Here is a 25,214-nt window from a genome sequence, read left to right on the forward strand (position 1 = left end):
CCTGACACCAGGGTCTTAAGGTTCAATTTGTTTTCTCTAAAAATGATAAAATTCTTTCACGTATTGTGGTAGAGAGGTTAACGAGCACTTAATTACATTAACTCTTCTGGATAATTGAGTTTCCCATATCCTACTGAGACCCTCATTAACAATTGCCCCATGGATCTTTTCCTGTGTAGAAGTGAATCCATCACATTCCCTGTTTTTCATCTTTTCTTGTTCTTCGACTCCACCTTGCCATTCTTGTTTTATTAGTGTAATTTCAGTAGTTCATTGATTCATGCCTTTTATGCTTTGTTTCCCAGGATGAGACCTCTTAAAACCAGGATAGTGATAGATCCCAGTATTAGCTGGCATATTTTAAAAAGAAAGAAACAAGAATGTTTATTGGTTCCATCCTGGGAGAAAGGATGGAAACAAAGAGGTCCAAAGTTATGGTAAAATTCGACACACTTGGTATAGAACATGCTAGAATGATGAAATCAAAGTTTAACCACAACCTGTGAGTAGAATCCATGGATAAAAACAAATGGAGCATTTACTCTTGTGACGGGTGGGCTACTAGGATTCAGCAGACTAAAATTTCACTCACGTTTGATTTCTTAAGTAAAGCCTGGAGAATGTCATTGACATTCTGTCTTTTGCCTGTTAATGTGGGATATCTTGTCAGATTCTGTCCACAGAATTTCCGTTATTATTACTTATTTTCTCCATAGAGTGAAATTATCTCTTACTGGGGATTTCCTAGTGAGGAACACCTAGTTGAGACAGAAGATGGATATATTCTTTGCCTCCACCGAATCCCTCACGGGAGGAAGAACCATTCTGACACAGGTATGGGTGTTTTCTGTGTTGAGATAGGGAAGCTTTAAAAAGTAATTGCATTGCTGGAATTTGGCCAGTTTTTATGTCTATAACCAGATTAAGGAATTTCTAGAGAGACTACTTGATAAATTGTTAAATATCAGACTAAAGATCTGACCTTTTGTCAACTATCTCTCCAGATATAGCTTAATCCTTAACTTTTTCTGATTCTAGAAACCTGCCATAGTAAGTTAAGATTGAGATGAAGTTAATTGGATAACTCTCTCTTCAATTAAATTTGTATATGAGCAGAAGGGCCTTCTTTGCCTCAATTCTTTCCCAAATTATAATTTAAAGCAAACTTAAAAAACCTTCTGTGTTAATGAGATCTTTGTATCATTATCTGCTTTAGTCTTAATATAATCTGATTTATTTATTTCCTCTCCCATAAATTCTAACTGTAGTAAGGGTGTTCATAATGCTTAAGTGGCCAAAAACAGCCCATGTTCTTTTTGAAATTTAATTTCTAATTCTTGAGATTTTTATGATTTACAGATACATGCTATTAAGCTTCCTTCTTATAAGCATGTTACAAAAATGAATAGTGAGCAGTAATGAGGGCTTCTGTTTTTCCTTCTGCTCCAAACACACAAAACATATATTTTATTCCAGAGTGATCATATGATCTTGTTTTCCTTCCTGTTTTTAAAGTAAACCCTGTAAACTGGTTTCAGATCGCATATAAAGAAAAATATGTATTGATATTATTTTTCTTAAAAGTGGTTATTTGACTAATATAATTAGTAATGTGAGTCCTTGTTAAAAGATGCAGGGGACCACAGTCAAAACGAGCTTAGAGAATGTGTCTCCTCTTCTGTTTCTGTTGCCACCTCTAGGCGTCTCTGTCTATACAGCAATTAAAGTAAATAGTGCCACAGGTCCTATGTGTATGTATCATGGCTATGGCAAGGGAAGGTGCTGTGCCCTGGAATATGAGGAAAGTGAACATGATTCTTGATTTGCTCCCAGGTGGTAGGAAGAAGAATTGGGAGAAGTCAGTGCTGGGTCTGTGTCAGCCTCTAAGTACTTGTGTGCTTTCATATCTGTAGGCCTTGGGTTCTTCATCTGTAAAAACAGTCCATTGTCAAAGTTCCCCTTTAGTTTTTATCACTTTGTGCTTCTGTGGGTTACATTCTACTGTTTTGGTGGTTTTTTGTTTTTTGGGTTTTTTTTGGCAGGGTTGTGGCAGGGTTATGATACCTTTGACCTTCAAAATGGGGAACATAGACTGAAAGTATTCTAAATCTGGTCATAGCACTAGGTCCCATGTTCTTCCTCTGTTCTGCAGAGGCCTCCCTGTAAGGGATCGGTGGCACATATGTAACACCTGCTGTGAGCTGAGCTCAGGGGGAATTTTAAAGGCAATCTATGACCAGTGACTCGGTTATCTACAGCAATCTGTGATTTTTTTTAGAAATGTGTGGGTCCTTCTCCAACGGTTGGTTTGCAGTTCCATGATCCAAGGAAAAGGCTCTTCCTCATCCTTCACTCCAAGTCAGGAGCAGTGTTGTCAGTGGAGTTGCTTTGGCTCATCTAAGCCAAACAGACAGAAAGAATCCATAAGGTCCTTCACACTCAACACAGCATTCGTCTTCCTCTCATTCATGCTGCTTCCTCTCCCCACTTCCTCTTCTATTAGTAACTCTCACCCTCCTAATGGCCTGGACTGGAAACTGCAGAATCATTCTCCCCCCCCTTCTTCCGCCTCCCCCACTCCCACTCTGGTTCAAGCCATTGTTTCTCAGCCTAGTTGTGTACAGCACAGCTCCCTGGTTTGTGCTGGTATTGTGAGCCTTGCGCTCCCCCTGACTGAGACAGTCCATCGGCTGCTCACGGCAGCTCACACCGAGCTCCGGCTGCTCACACCAAGCTCCAGCTGCTCATGGTAGCCCAGCTCCAGGGAGACCCCTTGTTCACAAGCTTAACTGTAGAGGGTGCAGCTACTGGCCCATGTGGGAATCAAGCCGGCGTTAGTAGCATAGCGCTCCAACCACCTGAACCACCAGGCCTCCCAGCAGAATCATTCTTGACTCCCACACTCAAGTAGCTCCCAAGTCCTCAAGGCCACCCATGTTGTATGGCTTTGGTTCATCCCTTCCTTTGCTTTGCTGGGCCACCAACCTACCCTGTGTTCTTGTTACCCTTTAACTGGATGCCTGAAATAAACTCAGAACCCGAGAGAGGCTTGAGCCGTTTCTATTTTTGACGTTTCCCACATATTAAAAAAATCAAAGACTTTCAAAACAGGAATACGAAAATTCAGTTTGCTTGTCTTTTAAGAAATTAATACTTTTAATACACACAAAGATAACATCATACATCTGTACTATTTATAAGTCATTACAAGACACATTAAAATGTGATTCATTTATTGGGGATAAAGTGGAACTGTTCCTCTTACCTTTTTTTTTTAATTTATTTTTTTAAATTTATTGGGGTGACAATTGTTAGTAAAATTACATAGATTTCAGGTGTACAATTCTGTATTACATCATCTGTAAATCCCATTGTGTGTTCACCACCCAGAGTCAGTTCTCCTTCCATCACCATATATTTGATCCCCCTTACCCTCATCTCCCACCCCCACCCCCCCTTACCTTTTAAAGTGTTTTTTTTTTTTTTTCCCCTCTATTGCGGTGTTGAAAGCTGTGTGGTGAGTGTCCTTCAGTCCTGTCACAGTGGTCCTCTCTGATTGTATGTAGAGCTCACTTGGAGATTATTGGAGGTTTTTATGATCACAGGGCTTAGCCACATGACTCCTCTACCCATGCCAACTGCTGTTCTTTCCGCCAGCCTCCTTGTTCTCATCCATCATACGTAGTTTTGCAGGATTAAGCTTCTTAGAGCCCAGGCATAATTATGTGATTTTGCCATTCAACCATCTTCAGGGGCCTGCTAAAGGAAGCTACACACCTTTCCTTAGTATTCTGTCCTAGCTGTGGTTGGTACTGTTCACCCCCATTCTCTACAGCACCAGGCCTTTGAAGGTCACCATGTGCATAGAACTTCATGACTCTCCAAATGAGTGAGTATAGTCAGAGGCAATGGTGCAGTGGGGTAGAATACCTCTTTCACAAGGTTGCCAGCTGAATTTACCCATTATCTAAGGAACATGTATCATTTATCAACGGCACAGGTTTAAATTGGAACCATAGCCAAACTGTGAATAATGTAATTGAAGTTTTTATCTGTTATGTTAATAAGTATCAAAAAACTTTCTGACACTTTCAAATACAAATTAGTTATTTTCTTTTTGCTAATGTCTCCATGGTCTTAAGCTGGTGAACACAACCTCTGGAATGCTACTCACCCTGCCCACCGTCTTCATTTCTCTCTATATTTTAAAAAGAATTCTTTCCATCCTTCCAAGCCCAGCTTAACTGCCTGTTCTCCCTGACTGCTTGAGCAGGAAGGAGACACACACTCCCTCTGAACTCCCAAATGCCTTGCTAACACCCTTTTTAAGGTGCTTTTCTTGTTCTGCTTTGAAGTTGACTTATTTTTGTACTTCTCCCTCCTCACCATCCCTTAGTCACTCTTTGAAGGCAGAGGCTGTGTCTTTGTCATCTTTGTATCCCTCATAGCAACTAGCAACACCATGTCCTTTGTGAGGGCAGCCTGAGTGAGTTAGAGCAGCCTTCAGAATCGGGGTACATAACTGAATGAAGTCAATGCGCCTTTTCTGTAGTAAAATAAAATAGACACCCACGCACACACAAATTTTACATCTATTTGTAGAATGTTTATGGACCCAGTAAAGAATCCCATGATTTAGACCATCATTTGTCTGCCTGGGCAAACCTCTACTGACAAGGCAGTTTGGAACGCATATTTAGGAAGCGCTTGGCTACCTGTGGAGTATGGGCATGCTGTTTCTCAATGTTAAGCATTCTCTATCTAGAGATTAAGCAAAATCTCTATCAAGTGTTGAGCTACCCCCGCTTTGCACTAACTCCGTAAGGGAATTGAAATTCAGAAATTCATAATTTATAGGGAAAGTGGTTCTCTTTATCTGCTTCACCTTATTTCAGAAAGTCATGAGGTATTAGCCCTAGAAGGATCTCAGAGTCCTGCCTGGGCCAAGGACTTTGAGAACTTAAATTTTTAACATATTCCCCTGTGTATTCCAAGGTGAAATCCTTGGGTTTGGGAACCTGTGTTCTAGAGAGACACCCTCATTTTAGTGGGTGAGCCTGCCAGGCTCAAAGAGGGAAAGGGATTTGCTTTAGGTGAACGGATAGTGGGCCAGCCAGTCTACTTCCAGAATCAGTTCTTTAAATTAGAGAACGCGGCCTTATGTAATAAATATTGAGCAAGTCAATCCCGTGATAGTCAGAATATTTTATTTGGCTAAAATAAGGAAATACATATAGGCCTTGACTAACGTACATAAAACAGCAACAAGTCAGACTTCCCTTTTGCCTAGTTGGGAAATAAATTGTCCAATAAAGCAATTGTTAAATGAATCACCAATAGTATCTGAAAAGTTCTGCATCTGATGGGCTGCTCTGATGACATTACGGGATATGAATAACTGCCTTCAGTGTGCACAAACAGGTGTTTTGAACTTTGCTTTGGCAAAGACTCGTCAGGGGCTGCACCTTGACGGCTGGGCATGTCATCCAACCCTATGGATGAGATGCATCAGAAGAGCCAAGGGAGCTGGTCAAAAATAAACATTTCCAGGTTCTGTCCCTAGAGTTCCTGATTCCACGAATCAGATCTGGGGCCAGAAACATGTATGTTTTATAAGTGCCCCAGGTATGTAGCCCGTTTTGGGAAATAGTGCTTGGCTTGCTTTAAAATGGCTGGGTACAAATGGAATACTTATATGCACACCTTCTCTCTCCTACCACTTTGTTTTCTAAGGAATTTTTCTTGAGAGTAGTAGTTGAAAGCTTTAGAATGAGGCTGACTTGTGTTTCAATTCTGGCTCCCTGGTAGGTGAGTATTCTAGGGCAGGTGACTTAATTTCTATTTCCAGGCATTAGTTATCTTCAACATGGGGTGGATCTTGACAGCTCTCTTATAACAGTGAAATTCCTGTAAAGCGAAGTGTGGGTCACATGATGGGTAGCTGTTAGGACAAATACTACCGTGTTTTCCCAAAAATAAGACCTAGCCGGACCAGCAGCTCTAATGCGTCTTTTGAAGCAAAAATTAATATACGACCCGGTCTTATTTTACTATAATATAAGACCGGGTCTTATGTAACGTAACATAAAACATAACATGACATAATAACATAATGCCAGGTCTTAATTTTTGCTCCAAAAGACGTATTAGAGCTGATGGTCTGGCGAGGTTTTATTTTCGGGGAAACACGGTGTGCACAGATTTCTTAGCTACACTGTGCCTCTGAATCCTTATCAGAAAAATGGGAGTAAAAACTAGTCCCCAACTGTCCCCAATTGATGCTGTAACAAATTGCCACAAAATTTGTGGCTTAAAACAACACACATTTATCATCATATAGTTTCTTACCTTTTCCAACATCTAGAGAAGGTGCCTGCGTTTCATGGCTTCTGGCCCCATCCTCCACCTTTAAAGCCAGCAGGGTAGCATCTGCTGTGTCTCGCTCACTCTGACCCACCTGCCTATGCTTGTGTTCTAAGAATGTTTCATTACATGTATGCATTTGTTATTTTTTCTGAGTCACTATTATTTATTGAGCTTTACTGTGTATCAGCCACTGTATCATCCCTCCTTTGGAAAAGAATACCTACACTTGAGAGAGATTGAATAAATCCTACAAGGTTTCACAGCTGGTAAGAACCAAGGTCTGTTTCACACCAGGGCCCTGATCCTTGTGACTTCCTCCTTGATCTTTTGGTTCTCCTTTGGATCTCAGCTGATTTCCCACACAGTTTTAGAACCTAGCGGGGGCCTCCACACACTGCCCCCGCAGAGAAGGCCCGTGCCTTGGAGGCAGGAGGAACTTGCCTGTCCACCTGATCATCTTCCTCTTGGGAGACTGTGGGCTCAGCAGATTCATTTTCGGAGCCTGAGTCATCCCCTCCTCACTTCCACCCACATTTGGGCCCAATGGCAGCATGTGGTGGGCTGTCACTGGGCTGCCTCTCTTTGCTGGCTCTGTGCTAACTATTTAAGTGACTATGATAGCATCATGTGCCCTCTCTGGGCCACAGTGCTTTTTGACCTTTCCCGCAGCCCCCAGTCCTAGAGCCAGTTTGGGTTAAATAAATCACGTGTAGGCATAGTTGGGGAAGTCAGCCCTTGTCCTGTTGTATTGGTTTGTGGTTCGGACAAACCAAGCCTCAGGTGCGCTAGTACATGGACCAGGCTGGTCCATGGAAGCATTGCTGAGTAGGCAAGGTTGAGTCTCAGGTACTGCCTCCCATTCCCTGTCTCCTCCATCTCCTAGAGATTGCCTTCTTCCAAGCCCTTGGTCCAGCGCTCTCCAAAATCACTTGCCCTCTTCGGGCTATCATTCTCTGAGGACTTTCCGTATGGTCTAGAATGACTTTTCTCTTGCTAACCTTCTTTCCCATAGTAAAGCAATTATGAGCATGGACCCCTAACATCAGATGTAGCTGGGTTCGTATCCCAACTCCCCCACTTGCTAGCTCTCATTCCACCTTGGTCAAATCATTTGACTTCTCTTAGACACGATTCCCTGTCTGTTAAATGGTAATAGTACCAATGTCCCAGGATTTCCACCACAGTACCTTAAAACTTAGAAGCACATGATAATAGCTAGCTATTATTTCAATCGGCTTCTCTCAGCAAGGTGAAAGAGAATTTTTGATTAAAATCATTCACTGGGCTTTCTTTCCTTACCAGTAGTGCTCTCCCAAACACGACAAACATTTCCAAAACCCACCGGACTTCCTGTGAGAAGTGTGGCCAGCACCAAGCCCACAAAGTGACACAGTACAAAAAGGGCAAGGATTCTCTGTATGCGCAGGGAAAACGGCACTGTGACAGGACACAGAGTGGTTATGACGGGCAGCCTAAGCCGGTTTTCCACAAAAAGGCTAAAACCACAAAGATTGTCCCAAGGCTTGAATGTGTTGAGCCCAACTGCAGATCTAAGGGAATGCTGGCTATTAACAGATGCAAGCATTTTAAACTTGGAGGAGATAAGAGAAAGGGCCAAGTGATCCAGTTCTAGGCTTCATGTTTTTATCATGAAGACAATAAAATCTTGAGGATAAAAAAAAAAAAAATAATAATTCACTGGAAGATGTGAATGACAATAGGTTTACAATGAATATTCTTTTACGTTTTAAATCTTTGATTGGTAGTGGGATGGGAAAGAATGGCATAACACCTTCCCTTCTTCCCCTTGGTGGGAGCAGATGGGTAGGCCTGTTTCCAGTGCCTTTGTTTGTTGTTTTATGAACTACTATTATTTTTTGAGCTTTATTATATATTAGCCGCTATATCACTTCCCCCCTTTAGAAAAGGACATTTACACTTGAGAGAGATTGAATAAATCCTACAAGGTTTCAGAGCTAGTAAGACCCAAGTCTCTTTCACGCCAGTGACCTGATCTTTGTGACTTCCTCCTTGTTCTTTTGGCTCTTCTTTGGACCTCAGCTGATTTCTCACACAGTTTGCATTCACTGAGTGCCAGAGGGAGGGGACAAGCAATTTAGTACCCATTTTCCACCTCGGACAGGATTGTTAATATTTTATTTTTGTTGATGACCCATCAGGCCTAATGGAATCATGGGTGCTGGAAGCCCAGTGGGTTATGTCCTTAGCAGCTCCCTCCTCAGAGGGACCCTTTTGTTCTGGGAGGAAAGGAAACAGGCCCAGCCTGGAAGGATGTGCACCCCATGAGGTCTTTTATATCCCTTCTATCCCCAGACTGAACTTTACCAGTGGTTCCCCAACCTACCTGTGCATCAGACTCATGCAGAGAAATTTAATGTGCACTCTGGGTCCCATCCAGCTGAAGGCTGGGGTGCAGTGTTAATTTTCTCCACCAGGCTCCCATTTCTTCACCAGAACCCTTTGTAGGGCAATCTGTCTCTCGCTTAATATCCAGTTCAAATATTCCTGCCCCCGGCTGAGTAACTTTGTCTTTCCTCTGAGCATTCCTGGGTGGTGGTCTGGCCTTTTTCATGCTGAGCTAGAAGGTCATTGTGTGTCTGTCCTTGACTAGAATGGAGCTCCTTAGGGGAGGGAACATGGGTTACTCACATTGTGTTCCCTGCATATAGCATAGTGGCTAATTATGTCCTAGATACCAGGAAAGGTTTACACAAATTGTAATGTGTGTTTTGAATTGTGAGTACTTCTTGATTTTTTAACTTTCAGTGCTCTGCTTAGTATACAGCAGGCTCTCAGTTATAATTCTTCTGATGAATGAATGAATAGACACAGCTGAGTGGCCCAGGTTGCTCTCAGGCCATGCCACTTGTCAGCCATTCACCTTTGTATGTCAGCCCCTTTCCTTGCCTGCTGGCATTCCCCATGAGAAAGCAATGGGGTCTGTGATACCCTTTGCGGTTCTTGGCCCAGGTCCTCCAGATTTGAAAATAATCTAACTTTTAAAGAGCAGATTCACTGTTTCCTTCCTGCTTGGTGCCGTCTTTTGTATCTGGTAGTCATTGAGCTTTTGTATTCCGCTTCAAGTAAGGGATGATGGAACCCCAACAAACAAAAGAAGAATTAGAAAACCAATGGCTTCTATCTTGTCCCTTTCTTTATTACAACTGTCTTAACAAATCATTGAGTTTTGTCTACCACCCCTTCCCTTCACACATGCTGGATGGCTTTGCTGTCACTCTGGGGTCTATACAGGGATCTATTTTTGCACATGAGCTTGTATACATGTGCATAGCTGTGTTCTCTTTCTCTCTCTGCACAGTCACTTTGATTTTGTAGCTACCCAACTGTGGCAGAGAGTCAGAGGTAAGGAGTACCCACAGACAACCCCTCAATGTAAATTTATTCAAATTCCCATGTAACTAAACTGTTATTTCTTTGTTTTTCTGTTGAACACAGACTGTTTATAACCTGGATTGCACTAGTGGTTGTTTCAGGCAAAGCAAGTCCACAGAAATTTAATGTACAGGGAAAATATAGAAGCTTTGGGAAACCCTTCTATGGAGAGTAGAGTGAGACAAGTCCCTTAGAAGGATAGAGTCATTCCCTGAAATAACAGCTGTGCCGAAGTAAATGGTAGGTATGGGCTGAAATAGGGGTATTTACAGATGTTGTGAGAAGCCCCTGAACCGCCATAAAAGGCAGACGTGTGGTGAGTACATGCAGGAGTTGGCCACCTGCATTACCTAGGATGCTTACCTCCTAAGAAAGCAACAGCAGTTCCTTGCTGCCCATGGGAATCCAGGAGTTGTGGTGTTTAAAGGTTTTCCTGCTGTATCTTCAACTTGCCATCTCCCACATGTCTCCTTTAAAGCTCCTGCGGGGTTAGGAAGGGAAGTACAGAGAGATTTCAAGGGAATTTAAAACATTCCCCATCAAGAAAAGGTAGAAAGCTGACTGATGCCTCGTCTCCACAAGGTGGTACCTGCCTCCGCTTCCAGCCTCCGTCCTGTCTGCCACACTCATTATCCTCCTCTCCTCTCCCCCGTTCTCCATCCCGCATTTAAGCCATCTCTGCCTTTCTCAGTATTCCGCCCTGAAAAGCTCACTCAGCAGCTTCAGGTGTCCCACTCAGTGTCTGAAGAGGCCTAGACTGGAACAAGCAGCAGGGAATGTGGCCACCTGCCGTGCCGTCCTTGGCTCCCTCTAACTTCCTTTCCCTAGGGGAGACCACTGCAGAGGGAGACATGTGGTTCTGTTACCGCTGACCAGTAGGAGAGCCTCTTGGAACAAGGCAGTCCTTGGAACCATACAGTGGTCCCTGTATGCTGCCAAAACCTTTCTTTGGTCAGTCTGATTTTCTCATATTTTAAGGTCATATCTTCTTCCTCATGTTCCAGCCCCAAAGCACCTTGGATGCGTGAGAAGTGTCTTCCCATGCCAAGGGAGATGTTAGCACCCTCGCACGGCTCCTGGGCGCCCTTCACACAGCGCTGCATGCTGTGACGCCCCCAATGAGGCAGCCCTGTTTAGGAGGAACTCATTTAAAACACAGCTCATCGACTGCAACTTAAAAATGAATTCCTTTCAGTAATTATTATTGTCACTTACACTGAAGTGTATAATTTTGAACATTTTATGATTCTTATTTCTCCAACTGGTTATTATCTTCACGGAAGGCAGGGAGCCTGTTCATAAGATGTCGTAGCTACTGCAGTGACTTACATGGAGAGCTTTCACAGTCAGTGTAGACTTGGGAAGGGAGCATTAATACAAACATTCGAAGGCAAAGTGGTCACAGAAAGCTGCTCCGATCTTGGCCTCTTTACTTTCTCTTCTCCTCCCCCAGCAGAAGCTCACCTATATGGCCTTGGCAGAGGGCTGCCACTTTGGGATTAGAAAATCATAGCCATTTGGGACCTTTGCTTGGTCCCACTGTTTTTACAGTGAGAAGAGCAACACCCCACATCTCATACCTCCAGGGGATACCATTCATGTTGTCAGGTATGTAGAGGCCACCTTGCATCAGAGGGACAGTCATTGAAAAGCAATTTATTGGTTACCAAATCCACGTTAGGACATTAACAGAAATAAAAGCTTGTCAGTTCACTTCCCATCTGACTATCCGATGAATCGTTCTTTTCATTTGTCCTGGATATTTTACACTCCTTCTCATTGTGGACATCAATGCCACATAGCCATAGTGCAGGGAGTCTTTAATTTTGTATCCTGTACTTGTTTCCCTTTCAAGGCTACAGCATAAGCTCTTCTGTGCGGATGCAATCCTTGTCATTGTTGATGGCTTAATTATTGCATCAAGTGGATGAGATTAATTATTTGACCACTCAACAAGTAGCTTGTTTCTAGTGTTTCACTGTTGTGAAGAATGGGCAGAAGGCAAAGGGAGCTCTAATTTGTTCATTTTGACCTGTGTGTTAGTCATTATACCAGATAATTGTCTCATTTATTTCTCTTAACAATTTTTTATGGAACTGAAACTCAGACTGGTTAAGCAACCTAAAAATATGAGCTAATATTTATTGAACTCCTACTGTGTGTTAGACCCTTTGCTAAGAACTATTTCACATAATATGTCATATCTAATTACTCCCTTTAAGCTACATATTACATTTCCATGCTTCAGGGGATGTTATCAATTTCGGGGGATGTTGAAATTCCATGTCCAAAGTGGCACATCAAAACTTGGAGAAGACAAATTTGAACCCAGGTTTGTCTGACTCTAAAACTCATGGTCAGTATAATGTCAGCTCCATGAGGGTGATTTTTTTTTTTTCTGCTGCTGTTTTTGTTCTCTGCTGTGTCCCCAGCATATAGCTGGCATGCTGGCACATAGTTGGTACTTAATAAATGCTTGTTTAATGAATGACTGAGTAACATTAACACTGTGTCAGCAGCCGGAAGTCAGGTTTCTTTAGCTCTCAAGTCTTTGTTTTCTCCACTTATATCACTGGCTCAGGTACAGATGAGTAGAAGATAAATTTGCATATGTATACACACACACACACACACACACACATATATATATATATATATACACACACATGTATGTACACACATATCTATATATGTGTATGTATGTCTATATGAATAAATATATGTATGTATGTCTATATGAATAAATGTGTATATTTATGAATTTGTGTGTGTGATCTTTTGTTTTTTTCTTTTGGCTTATTTTGTTAGGATACATTCTGAAAAATCCTATTACTGGAGCAAAGTGTAGAAACATTTCATACATTCTGAAAAATATATTTTAAAAAGTGTCTTGTTACTAGATATGCAAAAATCACCCAGTTGCTGCTTTGCCAGCACTGTTTAAAAATATATTCTTTAGGCTGAATGATAAGAAAACTAGACTTACATATGCTGCCTACAAGAGACTCACTTCAGATAGAAAGACACACACAGACTGAAAGTAAAGGGATGGGAAAAGATTGTTTATGAAAATGGAAACAACAACAAAAAAAGCTGGGGTAGTAATACTTACACCAAACAAAACAGACTTTAAAACAAAGGCTACAGCAAGAGACAAAGAATCACCCAGTAATCCTAATTCTGGGTATTTATCTGAAGAAACCCAAAATGCTACTTTGAGGGGATACGTGCATCCACATGTTCATTGCAGCATTGTTTACAATGGCCAAGATGTGGAGGCAGCCTGGGTGTCTGTTGATGGATGAATGGATAAGAGTAGGAGGTCATACATATATACAATGGAATATTGCTCGGCCACAGATGAGAATGGGTTCTTGCCATCTGTGGTGGCATGGATGGACCTGGAGGGTATTGTGCTGAGTGGAATATGTCAGACAACAATGTGATTTCACTTATAGGTGGAATCTAAACCACAAAGGAAACAAAACAAACAAACTCATAGATACAGAGAATATTTTGATGGTTGGCAGATGGGAGGGGGGTTGGGGGTGTGGGTGAAAAAGGGGGAAGGATTAAGAAGTACAAATTGGTTGTTACACAGTAATCATGGGGATAGAATGTACAGCATAGGGAACATAGTCAATAATATTGTACGGTTTCAGATGGTTGCTGGGCTTATCATGGTGATCACTTCTTTAGGTACATAAATGTTGAATATCTATGGTGTACACCTGAAACTAATACAATAATGTAGTTATCTATATTTTAATTAAAAATCTTTAAAAAAGGAATAAATGATTAAAAACCCCATTCTTTACTAGTGTTATATAGGCGTGCATTGCTACCTCAATATTTTAATTTGTTTCTATTTCATTATTCACTTACGTTATCTCTATAGCAAAATATCGTGTTTGTTTTGAAGCTCGGTGCTGCTAACTCCTAAACATGGATGTTTCTCAGGTCCCAGACAAGTAGTGTTCCTGCAGCACGGCCTGCTGGCAGATTCCAGTAACTGGGTCACAAACCTGCCCAACAGCAGCCTGGGCTTCATTCTGGCAGATGCTGGTTTCGACGTGTGGATGGGGAACAGCAGGGGAAACACCTGGTCTCGGAAACACAAGACGCTTTCTGTTCTTCAGGATGAATTCTGGGCCTTCAGGTATATTTGAATTGATTATGACAGGGGTCTATTTTCTTAGTACCCTTAACGCAGACACATGGCAAGGCAAATAGATGGATAACTCACGATCATGTGAAAGGGGAAACTGATAAATCATGAAAGGTTTTAAACCTTTTTAGGGATTTAATAAATAGCAGTAAGGTAAATTATAAGTAAATGATTGCATTTAAGAATTAGATTCAATTAGGAATTTTTAGTTATTTTGGCATTCCTGGTGGTGTGGGATGCTGTGTAAATTGTGTCCCATAACCTTTCTTCCTCCATAACCACACATTTTAAATGTTCATTATTCTATATCCAGAAATTTTACTCTTATTTCTGGCTCTGCTAATTAATACCTATGTGACCTAATTAATACTGAGACACAAAGGGCTATGCGTGTCGCAGTTTTCTTTATGTAAAATGGGGATAATAAATACCTATCTTAAAAGATTATTGGGGGATTAAAGGAGAGGATACAGGGAAAGAACGTGGCACATCATAAGTGGTGGTAACAACTAGCTCATCCATCTCCTGATGACAGACACACACATGCACATGGCTCCAGGGCCTCTGTCTTGGTACCAGGTATAGAGAAGACCAGGCTATGGATCCTCCAGACTTGATTCCCATTTGTAAAACCAGACCCTATCTAAGCACATGAAACACAAGAATGAGAGCTTTTTACCAATGACATGTACAAGAATATATTGATTTTATTGGCATATTATTTGTAATAGTGAAAAATTGGAAACTACCAAATGCCCATCAGCAATGAATGGACAAATTAAGTGTGTTTATATTTACACAACCAACAACCTACAACTATGTGTGACACTTTGGATATAGCCCAATACAGAATACATACTGTTTGATCCCATTTATAGACAAGTTCAAACATGGGAAAAGCTAATTTATGGTGTAAAAATCAGGATAATGATTACTATTGGGAGGCAGGATTGGAAGGGAGCCCAGGGGGCTTCTGCAGTCTCGGAAATGTTCTGTTTCCTGTGCTTAGTCCTTGTTTACCCAGCTGTGTTCAGTTTTTGATTAGTCATCAAACCACACATTTATTATTTGTGTGCTGTTGCATTTGTATGCAATGTCTTAGTGAACGAGTTCCATTTTTGGATTACAGTTTTGATGAGATGGCAAATTATGACCTCCCAGCTTCAATTAACTTCATTCTGAATAAAACTGGCCAACAACAGGTATACTATGTGGGACATTCTCAAGGCACTACGATAGGTACGTATGTAATGAAGATTGAAAGTGGACATAATGTGTTATTACCAAGTTTGCATTTGCTCTGAAAAGTGAAATATATTTAAAGAAAATGTTATCTCAAATAGATTTTATTTATTATTTTTTTAATGCCAAGCAGAAATAATGATTAGAGCAAGGGCGAGGAATTTTGGTAATATTTCATCTTCTCTGGAAATTCAGACTCTAATATAAATGGATAAACATGTTGTGTGGTGCTCTTGAATTTCAAGGAATTAGTGTAAGCCACAGCCTCTTACGTATTTTTCTAGTTAAGCAATATGGGGATGTGAGAAGGTTTTATAAATGCAGAGATTTTAGAAAAGCAAACAAGAAAGTGCACTGCTTTTAAAGTTAAATAGAATAAAACTACTAAGATGCCATGTATAAATAGTTTCTAAAAGTCATATGCATTTTTTATTTATGCTGACTGTAAAAGTAATGTGTGTTCATTGTAAACAAAAATAGAAAATTTAGTAAAAGTTTAAAGAAAACAAAAATTGCCCATAATTCTAGCAAACGAGAGTTCCTTTGATTAGGGACTAGGAACCTGTTCCATAATTTATATCATTCCCCTTTTTAGTGTTTACTGGGACTAATATCTTTGTGCTCATATCATGCAATCTCCTTAGAATAAATACATCCCTAGAAGAATTTCTATATGAAATATGAGAAAGCTTTTAAGTGTCTTGATAAATATGGTTAAATTGCCTCACCCTCACTACCACCAGTCTTTGCCAGTTTGAGAGGCCACAAACAAAAAGTAACATTTGCCTTTTTTATTCACTGAATTAAGCATTTTTCTTCATTTATATTCCTACTTCCATAATTTGTCTACTTAATGTCCTCTGCCACACTACTTTCTGAAGTGACATTCTGGGGCCAAGTTTAAGGCTAGAAGTGACCTGAGAGGAAGATAAGAGTTAGTCTAATGCTAAGGCACTCTAAATCCCTTTTGAGTCCGTGGTGATGATTTGGATGCTTCTGTAAATTGTTCTTAGGGGTGGGGGGAGGGACTCAGGGGGATGGGGCTGGTGAGGCTGAGCTGTTAAGAATACAGTCTCTCCTTAGCTCGATTTATATTAGTAGCAACTTAGGTTTCTTCCAGTGCATATCTAGGTTGAAAATTGAAACAAGCACTTAACAAATACTTGATTTACTAGTTTAGTTAAACTCAGGATATCCTCACCTAGAAGCTCAGAGGACCCCATTGCAAGTGTTTGCTTGCATGTTTCTCAGGTTGCCACTAGAGGGCGTCACGCATCACCCCCTTGCCTTCTCAGAGAAAGTCCCAGAAGATCGAATTCCTGTTATCTACCTTCCTTTTGTTCCCACAGGTTTTATAGCGTTTTCACGGATCCCGGAGCTGGCCAAAAAGATTAAAATGTTTTTTGCCCTGGCTCCTGTGGCTTCAATCACGTTCGCTACTAGCCCTATAACTAAACTAGGACGATTACCTGATCTTCTCATTAAGGTACTTGAACAGCTCCCTGCCCTCAATTTCTTTTTCAAATCTGAAGAATCGGCCACTAGAGGGAGAGTCTGTTCTTGCCTCCTCTATGTCTTGCTATCAATGGAAAGTGGGACCTCTTCTTTCCATGATTCCCCCATCTTCGCCCGTTCTTCCAGATAGTGGGAAGTCAGGGAAGGAGTATCATTCACTCTACTTCTGAGCTCCATGTTCTCACGGTTAACATATCAGTGCAAACCTCCACCCGCCATACAAAGGGAGCACAGGAAAGTCTGGGAGAGAATAACGTAAACCATCTTGGAGTTGCCTTTTATTCTACGCAGTGAACTGCTACATACAGTGTTTCCCCGAAAATAAGACCTAACGGGAAAATAAGCCCCAGCATGATTTTTCAGGATGACATCCTCTCAACATAAGCCCTAATGTGTCTTTTGGAGCAAAAATTAATATAAGACCTGGTCTTATTTTCAGGGAAACACGGTAGGAGTAGTCAGGAGATGGGAGACAGGAAATGAACCGTTCCCCTGATCACACTGAAGTTGATCTAAAGACACTATTATGGGATTTTATTATATGGCCTGTATCACACAAGCCAATAACTTCATTGGGGCCAGCCCTGAAGCTATGTGACCCCCACACTCTGTTCAATGAGGAAGCAGTTTGTATGAGGAGTTGAGAGCCAGCTGAAGCCATGTGGTCCGGTATGCATGCACTATGTTTTATATATGATATGTTTATATATACAAACACGAGATCCCATACAGAAATATATACTTAAAATCAGGTATAACATATCTACTGGCCATTTAAGAGAGTTTTACAAGAAATACAGACTGTATTTTGATCTCATATCTGACTCACATAAGATGGGTTCTCTGCATAGGTGACCAGACTGCAGATAAGATGTGACCCCCTCAAACCAAATTAATTTTTAATGTCTTGGGTAATAGAAGCATCAATTTTTATTATACACAACTTAGTGGTTACAAATAAAGTCCCCTTAACTACCAGGGCTTCTCTTAGTGCCTTCCTCAGAATTAAGCACAGTGCTCAGTGGGGATCTTTTCTTATAGACCTTGTGTGAGAATTTCTGGGGAGAAATGTTTTGTTTTAATGTAGGCAGCGTCCAACTATGTGTATTGTTCTGCAGATTGCATTTTTCACTCTTGGAGAACTATCAAGTTAATACATAGAACTCTATCACATTCTTTTTAACTGCTGCATTGTAAGTTTTCCACTATAAGGAGACACCTTATGTAGGAACTTATTTAACCAGAAACCTATGGTAGATATTTAGGCTGTTGCTAATTTGCTGTTGCTGCATTCTTGCCCCTCCCCCTCTACCCCCCCCCCCCGTTTTTATTTATTTATTTATTTATTATGGAAAACTGAAATTGCTGTGTCATGGGAATGTTTTCAGTTTCATTTAATCCCTGCAGATTGTAATTTGGTAGCTTTGTAAAGATGCAACTCCTGCTCCCCACCTTGGAGATGGTGTTTTGTTAAATCTGGACTGGGGCCCAGGATCTGTGGTTTTACCAACCACCCTACGTAATTCTAATGTAGACTAAACAGACTGGTATTTGCGAATCACTTTCCTAGACAACGGTATTTCATAATATCTTGGAAGAATGACAAAGTGAAAGAGTGAGTGTCCACAATATCCTTAAATTAGGTATGGAAAGCATATATTGCTTCCATGAAAGCTGAGTATCCTAATATCCTAACTCTTTCTCAGAATACAAAGGTGTAAATTATAAGACATCAAAGTTGATCTGAGGAGGGCCTGTGAATGTGTAAGGTGAATTTTCTTTTTCTGTAATACTGTCCTGCTTTGACATAATTTTCAGTGGAGTTTGCCACAGTAGTGTTTGGGTAACAAAGTATTCTGAAGTGTAAGATCAATTCCACGTCCTTCGTCAGTCAAAAGGAAGGCTTGGCTTATTGTGATTTAAGTCAGTAATGCATCATACTATTACCTTATTTTTGGTAGATAACCTCAAAAAAATATGCATTTACCACATGTAACCATTACGTAGACTCAAAGCCAGCAGTTTTAGAAACGGATGCCTTTTCATGTTGTGTAACCTTCTCTGCATCTGACATTTACTTCCTGGTTCTCCCCAGCTAATCTTAGCGTGATTAGTATGGAGAAGAGAACATTCAAGGAGACCTGATATCTGGCTTTAGATATTGATTGGTTGTCTTGTAGAAGACAGATCCCAGGCGGTGTGTATGTGGACCGAATTGGCTTGAAGCAATGTTGAATACAGCCCATGAAATGTTTTAAAGTTAACTTAGTTGTACCTTTTAAAAAGCAGGCTGTTTAACATTGACTTCTTGATAATTGATTATTTTGGGGGGAAAGAAAAGGAAGCTGTGTACCACAAAGCAGTTGCACATGTTAGGCTGAGCATAAGCTTTCCAGTTCACCAGTTCTCGTCACTCCCTACTCAGCACCCTGGGCAGGCTGGCATTTTCCATTTGCTGTTTTGGTCACTTGTTTTACATGCCTGCCTGTATTAGTTTGTTAGGACTGTGAAGAAGAATCGGTTCTATGCCTCTCCCTTAGCTTCTGGTGGTTTGCTGGGCCTTCTTTGACTTGTAGAAGCATCACCCCAATTCCTGCCTTCATCTTCACATGGCATTCTCCCTGTGGGTCCAAATCTCCCTGTGTTCAAATTTCCCCTTTCTATAAGATCACTACTCATATTGCATTAGGGCACACCCTAAGAACCTCATCTTAATCGGATTATCTCTGAAAAGACCCTGTCTCCAAGTAAGGGCACATGCTGAGATACTGGGGATTACAACTTCAATGTATCTTTTTGGGGTGGGGGTGGGGGGAGGAACAGTTCAATCCATAAAACTGTCTTTGTAGATGTTTGAATTTTTCATTCCTGCTTGTCCTCCCACAGGGTAGGCATCAGCAAAAATGTAAATTGTAAGGAGACAAATTTGGGTTTAATATAAGGAAGGTCTTTTTCCTATTTCCTGTTGTGCAAGTCTGTGGAGATCTACCTTGAGGGTACAGTGATTGCCCCCGAAATATTTGAGCACAGGTTCAGTAGCCGTTACGGCTAATGTAGTCCAGGAGTCGGCAGACATTTTCCGTAAAGGTCCACATAGTACATATTTTTGGCTTTGTGGGCCATAACGGTCTCTGTGGCGATTACTCAACTCTGCCACCTTCGTGTGCAAACAGCCAGAGACAGTGTGTAAAGAAATGAGTGTGACTGTGTTCCAATAAACTTTATATATAAAAACAGGCAGTGCCAGCAGAGGAGGAATGGGGAGTTATTGTTTAAGGGGGTGAGAGAGTTTCAGTTTGAGATGTTGAGAGAGTTCTGGAGATGGATCGTAGTAATGGGTGCACAGCAGTGTGAATGTACTGAATGCCACTGAACCGAACACTTAAACATGGTTAAAAGGGTAAATTTTGTTTTATGTGTGTTCTACTACAACAATAATAATTTTAAAAAAGGATTAAAAAAATACAGTAGGCATTGGGCAGGATTTGGCCCCCTGGCCAATAGAATGGGTTGGCTGTGCCCTAAGCAGACACATTGCTGGTCAAGCAGTGTAGTATCTTTCTCAGAAGTCACTACCAATCCATCAGTCAGGTGAACCTCTTTGGGGATGGCCCTGGGATGAGAGATTATGAAGACCATTTCCCACAGTGAAAGTCTGCTGTAAATGTGATTTTCTGCCTCCTTTTCTTCACTTGAAACTTTAAATACACACCTATAGCATCTGCTTTTGCCTTAGTAAACATACTGCGTAGGTGTCCTAGTTTGAACACCCACTGGTTGCCATTTCTCTCCTGAGGCCATCCATGGAGACATGTGGCACTGGTCTCTGCTTCTGAGGTGGGTCATGGAGGCCCGTTTACCAGAATGAAATGCTGAGATATTCTTGGGCTTCTTTTTATTTTGTAGGACGTATTTGGGGTCAAACAATTTCTACCCCAGAATGCAGTTTTGAAGTGGCTGAGTATGCATGTTTGCAATCATGTCATTCTGAAGGAGCTTTGTGGAAATGTCTTCTTTGTTCTCTGTGGATTTAATGAGAGAAATTTAAATATGGTATGTATGTTTATAATAAGACTTCCTTTAAGTTTTCATTGCTTGTGTTTTACCTGTGAATGTGCTCCTTTGTGTTGGAGGATGTGGGTGAGGTAGGAAGAAATCATTAGAGCTCTCATGGAAGAGGCACCAGAATCAACTTCTGCAAGTGGCTGGAATACCGTCTGCTGCTGTCCTCAGGCCAGGCATTGTCATTGCCATGTTGCATCTATACAGAAACTACTGAATGAGGAGATCAGTCATAACTTAAGTCTTGACATTTATATTTATTCTAGTGATTTGTTTCTTTAAAAAAATTATTATAAACGTGTTTAAATTTGGAATATTCATTTACACATACACACATGTATGCGTGTATGCACGTTTATGTATTTATTTTATAAAATGTAAGCCCTTGGTCAGCCATATGCTGGCATTTCTAAATATATTTGTAGTTTGTAATGTTGCATTTTGAAAACAGGTTTTAGAATTCTGGAATGAATGTTCTAGGGAATTTTTTTTAAGTGATGTTAATTTTTCTTCTTTCTGGCGATAAAAGTAAGGTATTCTTGTTACATACATATGTACATATATACAATTTTGGAAATCCAGAAAAGTATGAAGAAGAAAATAAAAATGAGCAGTAATTTCAACTCATACAGTCCCATGGTTAGTTATCATGTTGCTGTATGTCCTTCTTTCATATGTACGCTGTGTGTGGTGTGTTTGTGATTGTACATGTTTTTCTAGGACATATATGTAACTAAAGAATTTTTTTCCTGCCCTTAATCTCATATATTTGAGTTTGTGGCTCTGTAGTTTTTAATGCTTTGAAGGGAAAATTTTGTTTATTATCAATGCTTCCTTAACATTGTTTTAATTTTTTTTTCAACATGTTTATTTTGCAGTCTAGAGTGCCTGTGTATATAACACACTCTCCTGCTGGAACTTCTGTACAGAATATGATACACTGGAGACAGGTAGGCATTCCAAGAGTATATTGGGGGTTGTGAAAATCAGTGTTAGAAAGATCTGTGCATCCCACGAAGCACCTCTCTGTGAGCCCTGCTTACAAGTCCTTCCCCAGAGCTGCTGTATTCCGGTCATTGTGTGTGTGTTGCTTTTGTTATCCTCCCTGGGAAAAACTACTATGTATATGTTCACCAAACAGCTATTGGGCTTGACTTTTCTTTCTTTCGCTTTCTCTCCGCTCTGTCAGTTTTTCATTGAATTCTAGATTTATTTTATTTTTGTGTTGCTTTATACAGAAAGATTTTATTTATTTATTTTTGATTTATTTATTTATTTTTTTTATTGGGGAAGGGGAACAGGACTTTATTGGGGAACAGTGTGTACTTCCAGGACTTTTTTTTTTTTTTTTTCCTCCAAGTCAAGTTGTTGTCCTTTCAGTCGTAGTTGTAGAGGGCGCAGCTCAGCTCTAGGTCCAGTTGCCATTGCTAGTTGCAGGAGTTGAGCCCACCATCCCTTGCGGGAGTCAAGGAATCCAACCGGCAACCTTGTGGTTGAGAGGACACACTCCAACCAACAACTGAGCCATCCGGGAGGCAGCTCAGCTCAAGGTGCTGTGTTCAATTTTAGTTGCAGGGGGCGGAGCCCACCATCCCTTGTGGGACTCGAGGAATTGAACTGGCAACCTTGTGGTTGAGAGGACACACTCCAACCAACAACTGAGCCATCCGGGAGGCAGCTCAGCTCAAGGTGCTGTGTTCAATTTTAGTTGCAGGGGGCGGAGCCCACCATCCCTTGTGGGACTCAAGGAATCCAACCGGCAACCTTGTGGTTGAGAGCCCACTGGCCCATGTGGGAATTGAACCGGCAGCCTTCAGCATTAGGAGCACGAAGCTCCAACTGCCTGAGCCACCGGGCCGGCCCCAATTTAGTGTGTTTTGACACAGGTTTATGCACGTGAAACTATCACCATAATCAAGACGATAAACATATCATCCCCAAAAGTTTTCTTATATCCCCTTTTAACACCCTCCTCTTCACCCTCTCCCTCTCCCTACCCCAGCAACGACTGATCTGCTTTCTGTCGCTATAGGTTAGTTTGCCTTTTCTAGAGCTTCTGTAAATGTAATCATACAGTGTATATTGTTTTTGTGTGGCTTGTCTCAGCATAATTACTTTGAGATTCATCCATGTTATTGCATTAAGTAGTTCATTCCTTTTTGTTGCTGAGTGGTAAGAATTTGTATTTTTAAGAAATTCTGCCCAGTGGATTCTTTCTGCCCAACCAGATTTGGGAACCACCAACCTGGGACATCACTGATGCTTTAGTATCCTTCCTCAGTTGTCTCAGGAGCCCTGTCTGTTGGGAGTGCTGGCGTTCATCTGTCCCTGGGCTCATCAGTAAGGAACCAGGCAGGACCAGGTCTGAGGCTTTCAGCCCTTTGTAGTGACTGTAAGGCCCAATGTTAAGTTTCAGCGCCTCATTGCCAGGGTTTTCTATGGCTTAGATGAGGAGCATCTGGAATATGGGTAGTTTATGACATGCTGAAGAGCACACATTCACCTCTAAGGAATGTCCTGAAAGCTTCAGAAGTCCTTCAAGTTCACAAATGTTCATTCAGGTCCCTGCTTTTCTCGTAGCCACAGTTCTGTTTATGGTCACTTGTCTTCTTCGTATGCCTTGTCACCAAAATGCCCCTACATTTTTGAGCATTTTTTACCTTCTTACCTAATGTACACTTTTTTACCCCCAAAAGGCCCAGTTTCTGTCACCTCAGGAGTTAGTGCACTTTTGCGTGGAGGATGACCGAGCTGAGTTGAAGGCAGATGTTGAGCTACCCACCATCTTAGTGACCATTGGAACCCACGTGTGATGTGCCACATGCCACCATATCTCACCTTTCAGGGGCCTTTGGGGCTGTGGCAGCCGAGGCTGTCAGACTACCCTGTGGGGTATTATGGAGCGGTGTTACTTCACCCTGCTGTGTGGCAGGCTCCACTGAGCACTGGGTTTGCAGTTGAGCTCTGGGATCAGCTGCCATCCAGGCTTCTGCGCTTGTCCCAGTTCCTTTTATCCAGCAGCTGGCTGGGGTCAAAGGCTGCAGGCTGAGGTCCAGGGCACCTCTCTTGGGCCCCATTGTGGTTTTAGCTTCTAACCATATTGGAACGTGCCTCATAAACATTTCCGTAGACAAGATTCACTTGTGGAAGGCAGTCCTGCCGTTTGCTCATCTGCTCACTCTGTCACCCCCTTGTCAAGAAGCTAGTTGCTTTGTCGAGCTGTTTCATAGGCTTTCCTTGCTTTTCCCTCCTCTGGGTTGGCCAGGGACTGCCACTCTGTCTGTCAAGGAAACGCTGGTGCAGGCTGCCCTGGTGCCTGCTGGGAAAGGCTTCTGCTGAAGGTGTTTGGGCCTGGGCGTGAGCAAGCGGAGGGCCACAATTCAGGTGTGAAGTTTGGGGGTTCCCTTCAAGGCCATTTTATTCATAGTACATTCAGAAGTTTACTTTTTTTTTTGTTTAAATAATTAGCATTCCGTTCTTTAACAGTTCCAAAACCTAATTCTTTACTGGGCTTTAAATTTAGTTTACAAATCTTCCTGTTCTTTTTTGTAAATCTGACAAGTTTGAGAAACCCCGAGCCAAGACTCTTGTTCCGATGTCTACCGCCCTTGCGGGCCATACTCAGAGCCCAGGTGCTCACTCCTATTTGAAGAAGTCTGGTCCTCACATATCTTTGCAGTGTGGTTCAGAAATACTTAGAGTGCTATAAAAAATCCCGGTTCTTGAGCCTACCGGTGACCTGCTGAGGATTCAAATTCCTGGAGGTGTGTCCCTGGAATCTGCGTTGTAATAAGTTTTTCATGTGATTCTGATGTTCTCAATTGTTTGAAACCTACTGCTCAGAAACCAAAAACAAATGTACATTAGGTAGGTCCTTTAAAGCATTGTAAAGACACATTCAGTATAATTTTTATTTTATATGTAATACATGTTCATTAAGAAATTTAAAAATATATGTGAGTACAAAGAAAAAAACAAATTACTCATATGCCCACTATTATTAGAATTTTGGAATTTAGGCACGCTTAAAATTTTCTTTTACCCTCTTAGGGCGTCTGACTGGGACTGACATAAAACAGATTAACAGTAAAAAAGCATATGAATTTTATTTACATGTGCATGGGAGGTCTCACAAGAAAAAAATGAAGACCCAAAGAAGTGACTAGGCCTAAGAGCTTATATACTAGGTTGAACAAAGCGTAGCAATTGTGAAAAAGTAACTAAAATAAATATGGGAGATTAAGAAAAATAAGAGGTTTTTTTAAATAAGGTCTTTTTGTACAGATTTCTTTCAGCCGCTCCTCTGTCTTTAGTGACAAGAAGGTTTCTTCCTCCTGGTGCAGGGATGGCTTCTTTCACATGGGAATTTTATCTCCTGCTTTTACAAAGAAGGGCAGTCAGAGTACCCTCCTTGCATCTGCTGTTTTTCAAGTGTCTTTAACTCAAA

The 25,214-nt window shown here is 41.3% G+C and overlaps 2 protein-coding genes across 2 annotated transcripts in view; both read left to right on the forward strand.

The window, feature by feature from the left end:
* LIPA (lipase A, lysosomal acid type) overlaps positions 1-25,214 on the forward strand; it is a 34,787-nt gene that overhangs the window by 3,833 nt on the left and 5,740 nt on the right. Inside the window, exons 3-8 of the mRNA XM_019738989.2 lie at positions 717-834; positions 13,741-13,939; positions 15,078-15,187; positions 16,540-16,676; positions 20,612-20,758; positions 21,646-21,717. Of these exons, the coding sequence (XP_019594548.1) occupies positions 717-834; positions 13,741-13,939; positions 15,078-15,187; positions 16,540-16,676; positions 20,612-20,758; positions 21,646-21,717 (783 nt within the window). The remainder of the gene's footprint in view (positions 1-716; positions 835-13,740; positions 13,940-15,077; positions 15,188-16,539; positions 16,677-20,611; positions 20,759-21,645; positions 21,718-25,214) is intronic.
* LOC109451082 (large ribosomal subunit protein eL42) lies at positions 7,634-8,154 on the forward strand (the record flags this gene model as incomplete). Its single annotated transcript, XM_019739010.2, has 1 exon — positions 7,634-8,154. A coding segment is annotated over one exon (366 nt), but the record flags the coding sequence as incomplete, so codon positions are not given.

Source organism: Rhinolophus sinicus, linkage group LG07, assembly GCF_036562045.2.
Source record: "Rhinolophus sinicus isolate RSC01 linkage group LG07, ASM3656204v1, whole genome shotgun sequence".
NCBI lineage: Eukaryota > Metazoa > Chordata > Mammalia > Chiroptera > Rhinolophidae > Rhinolophus > Rhinolophus sinicus.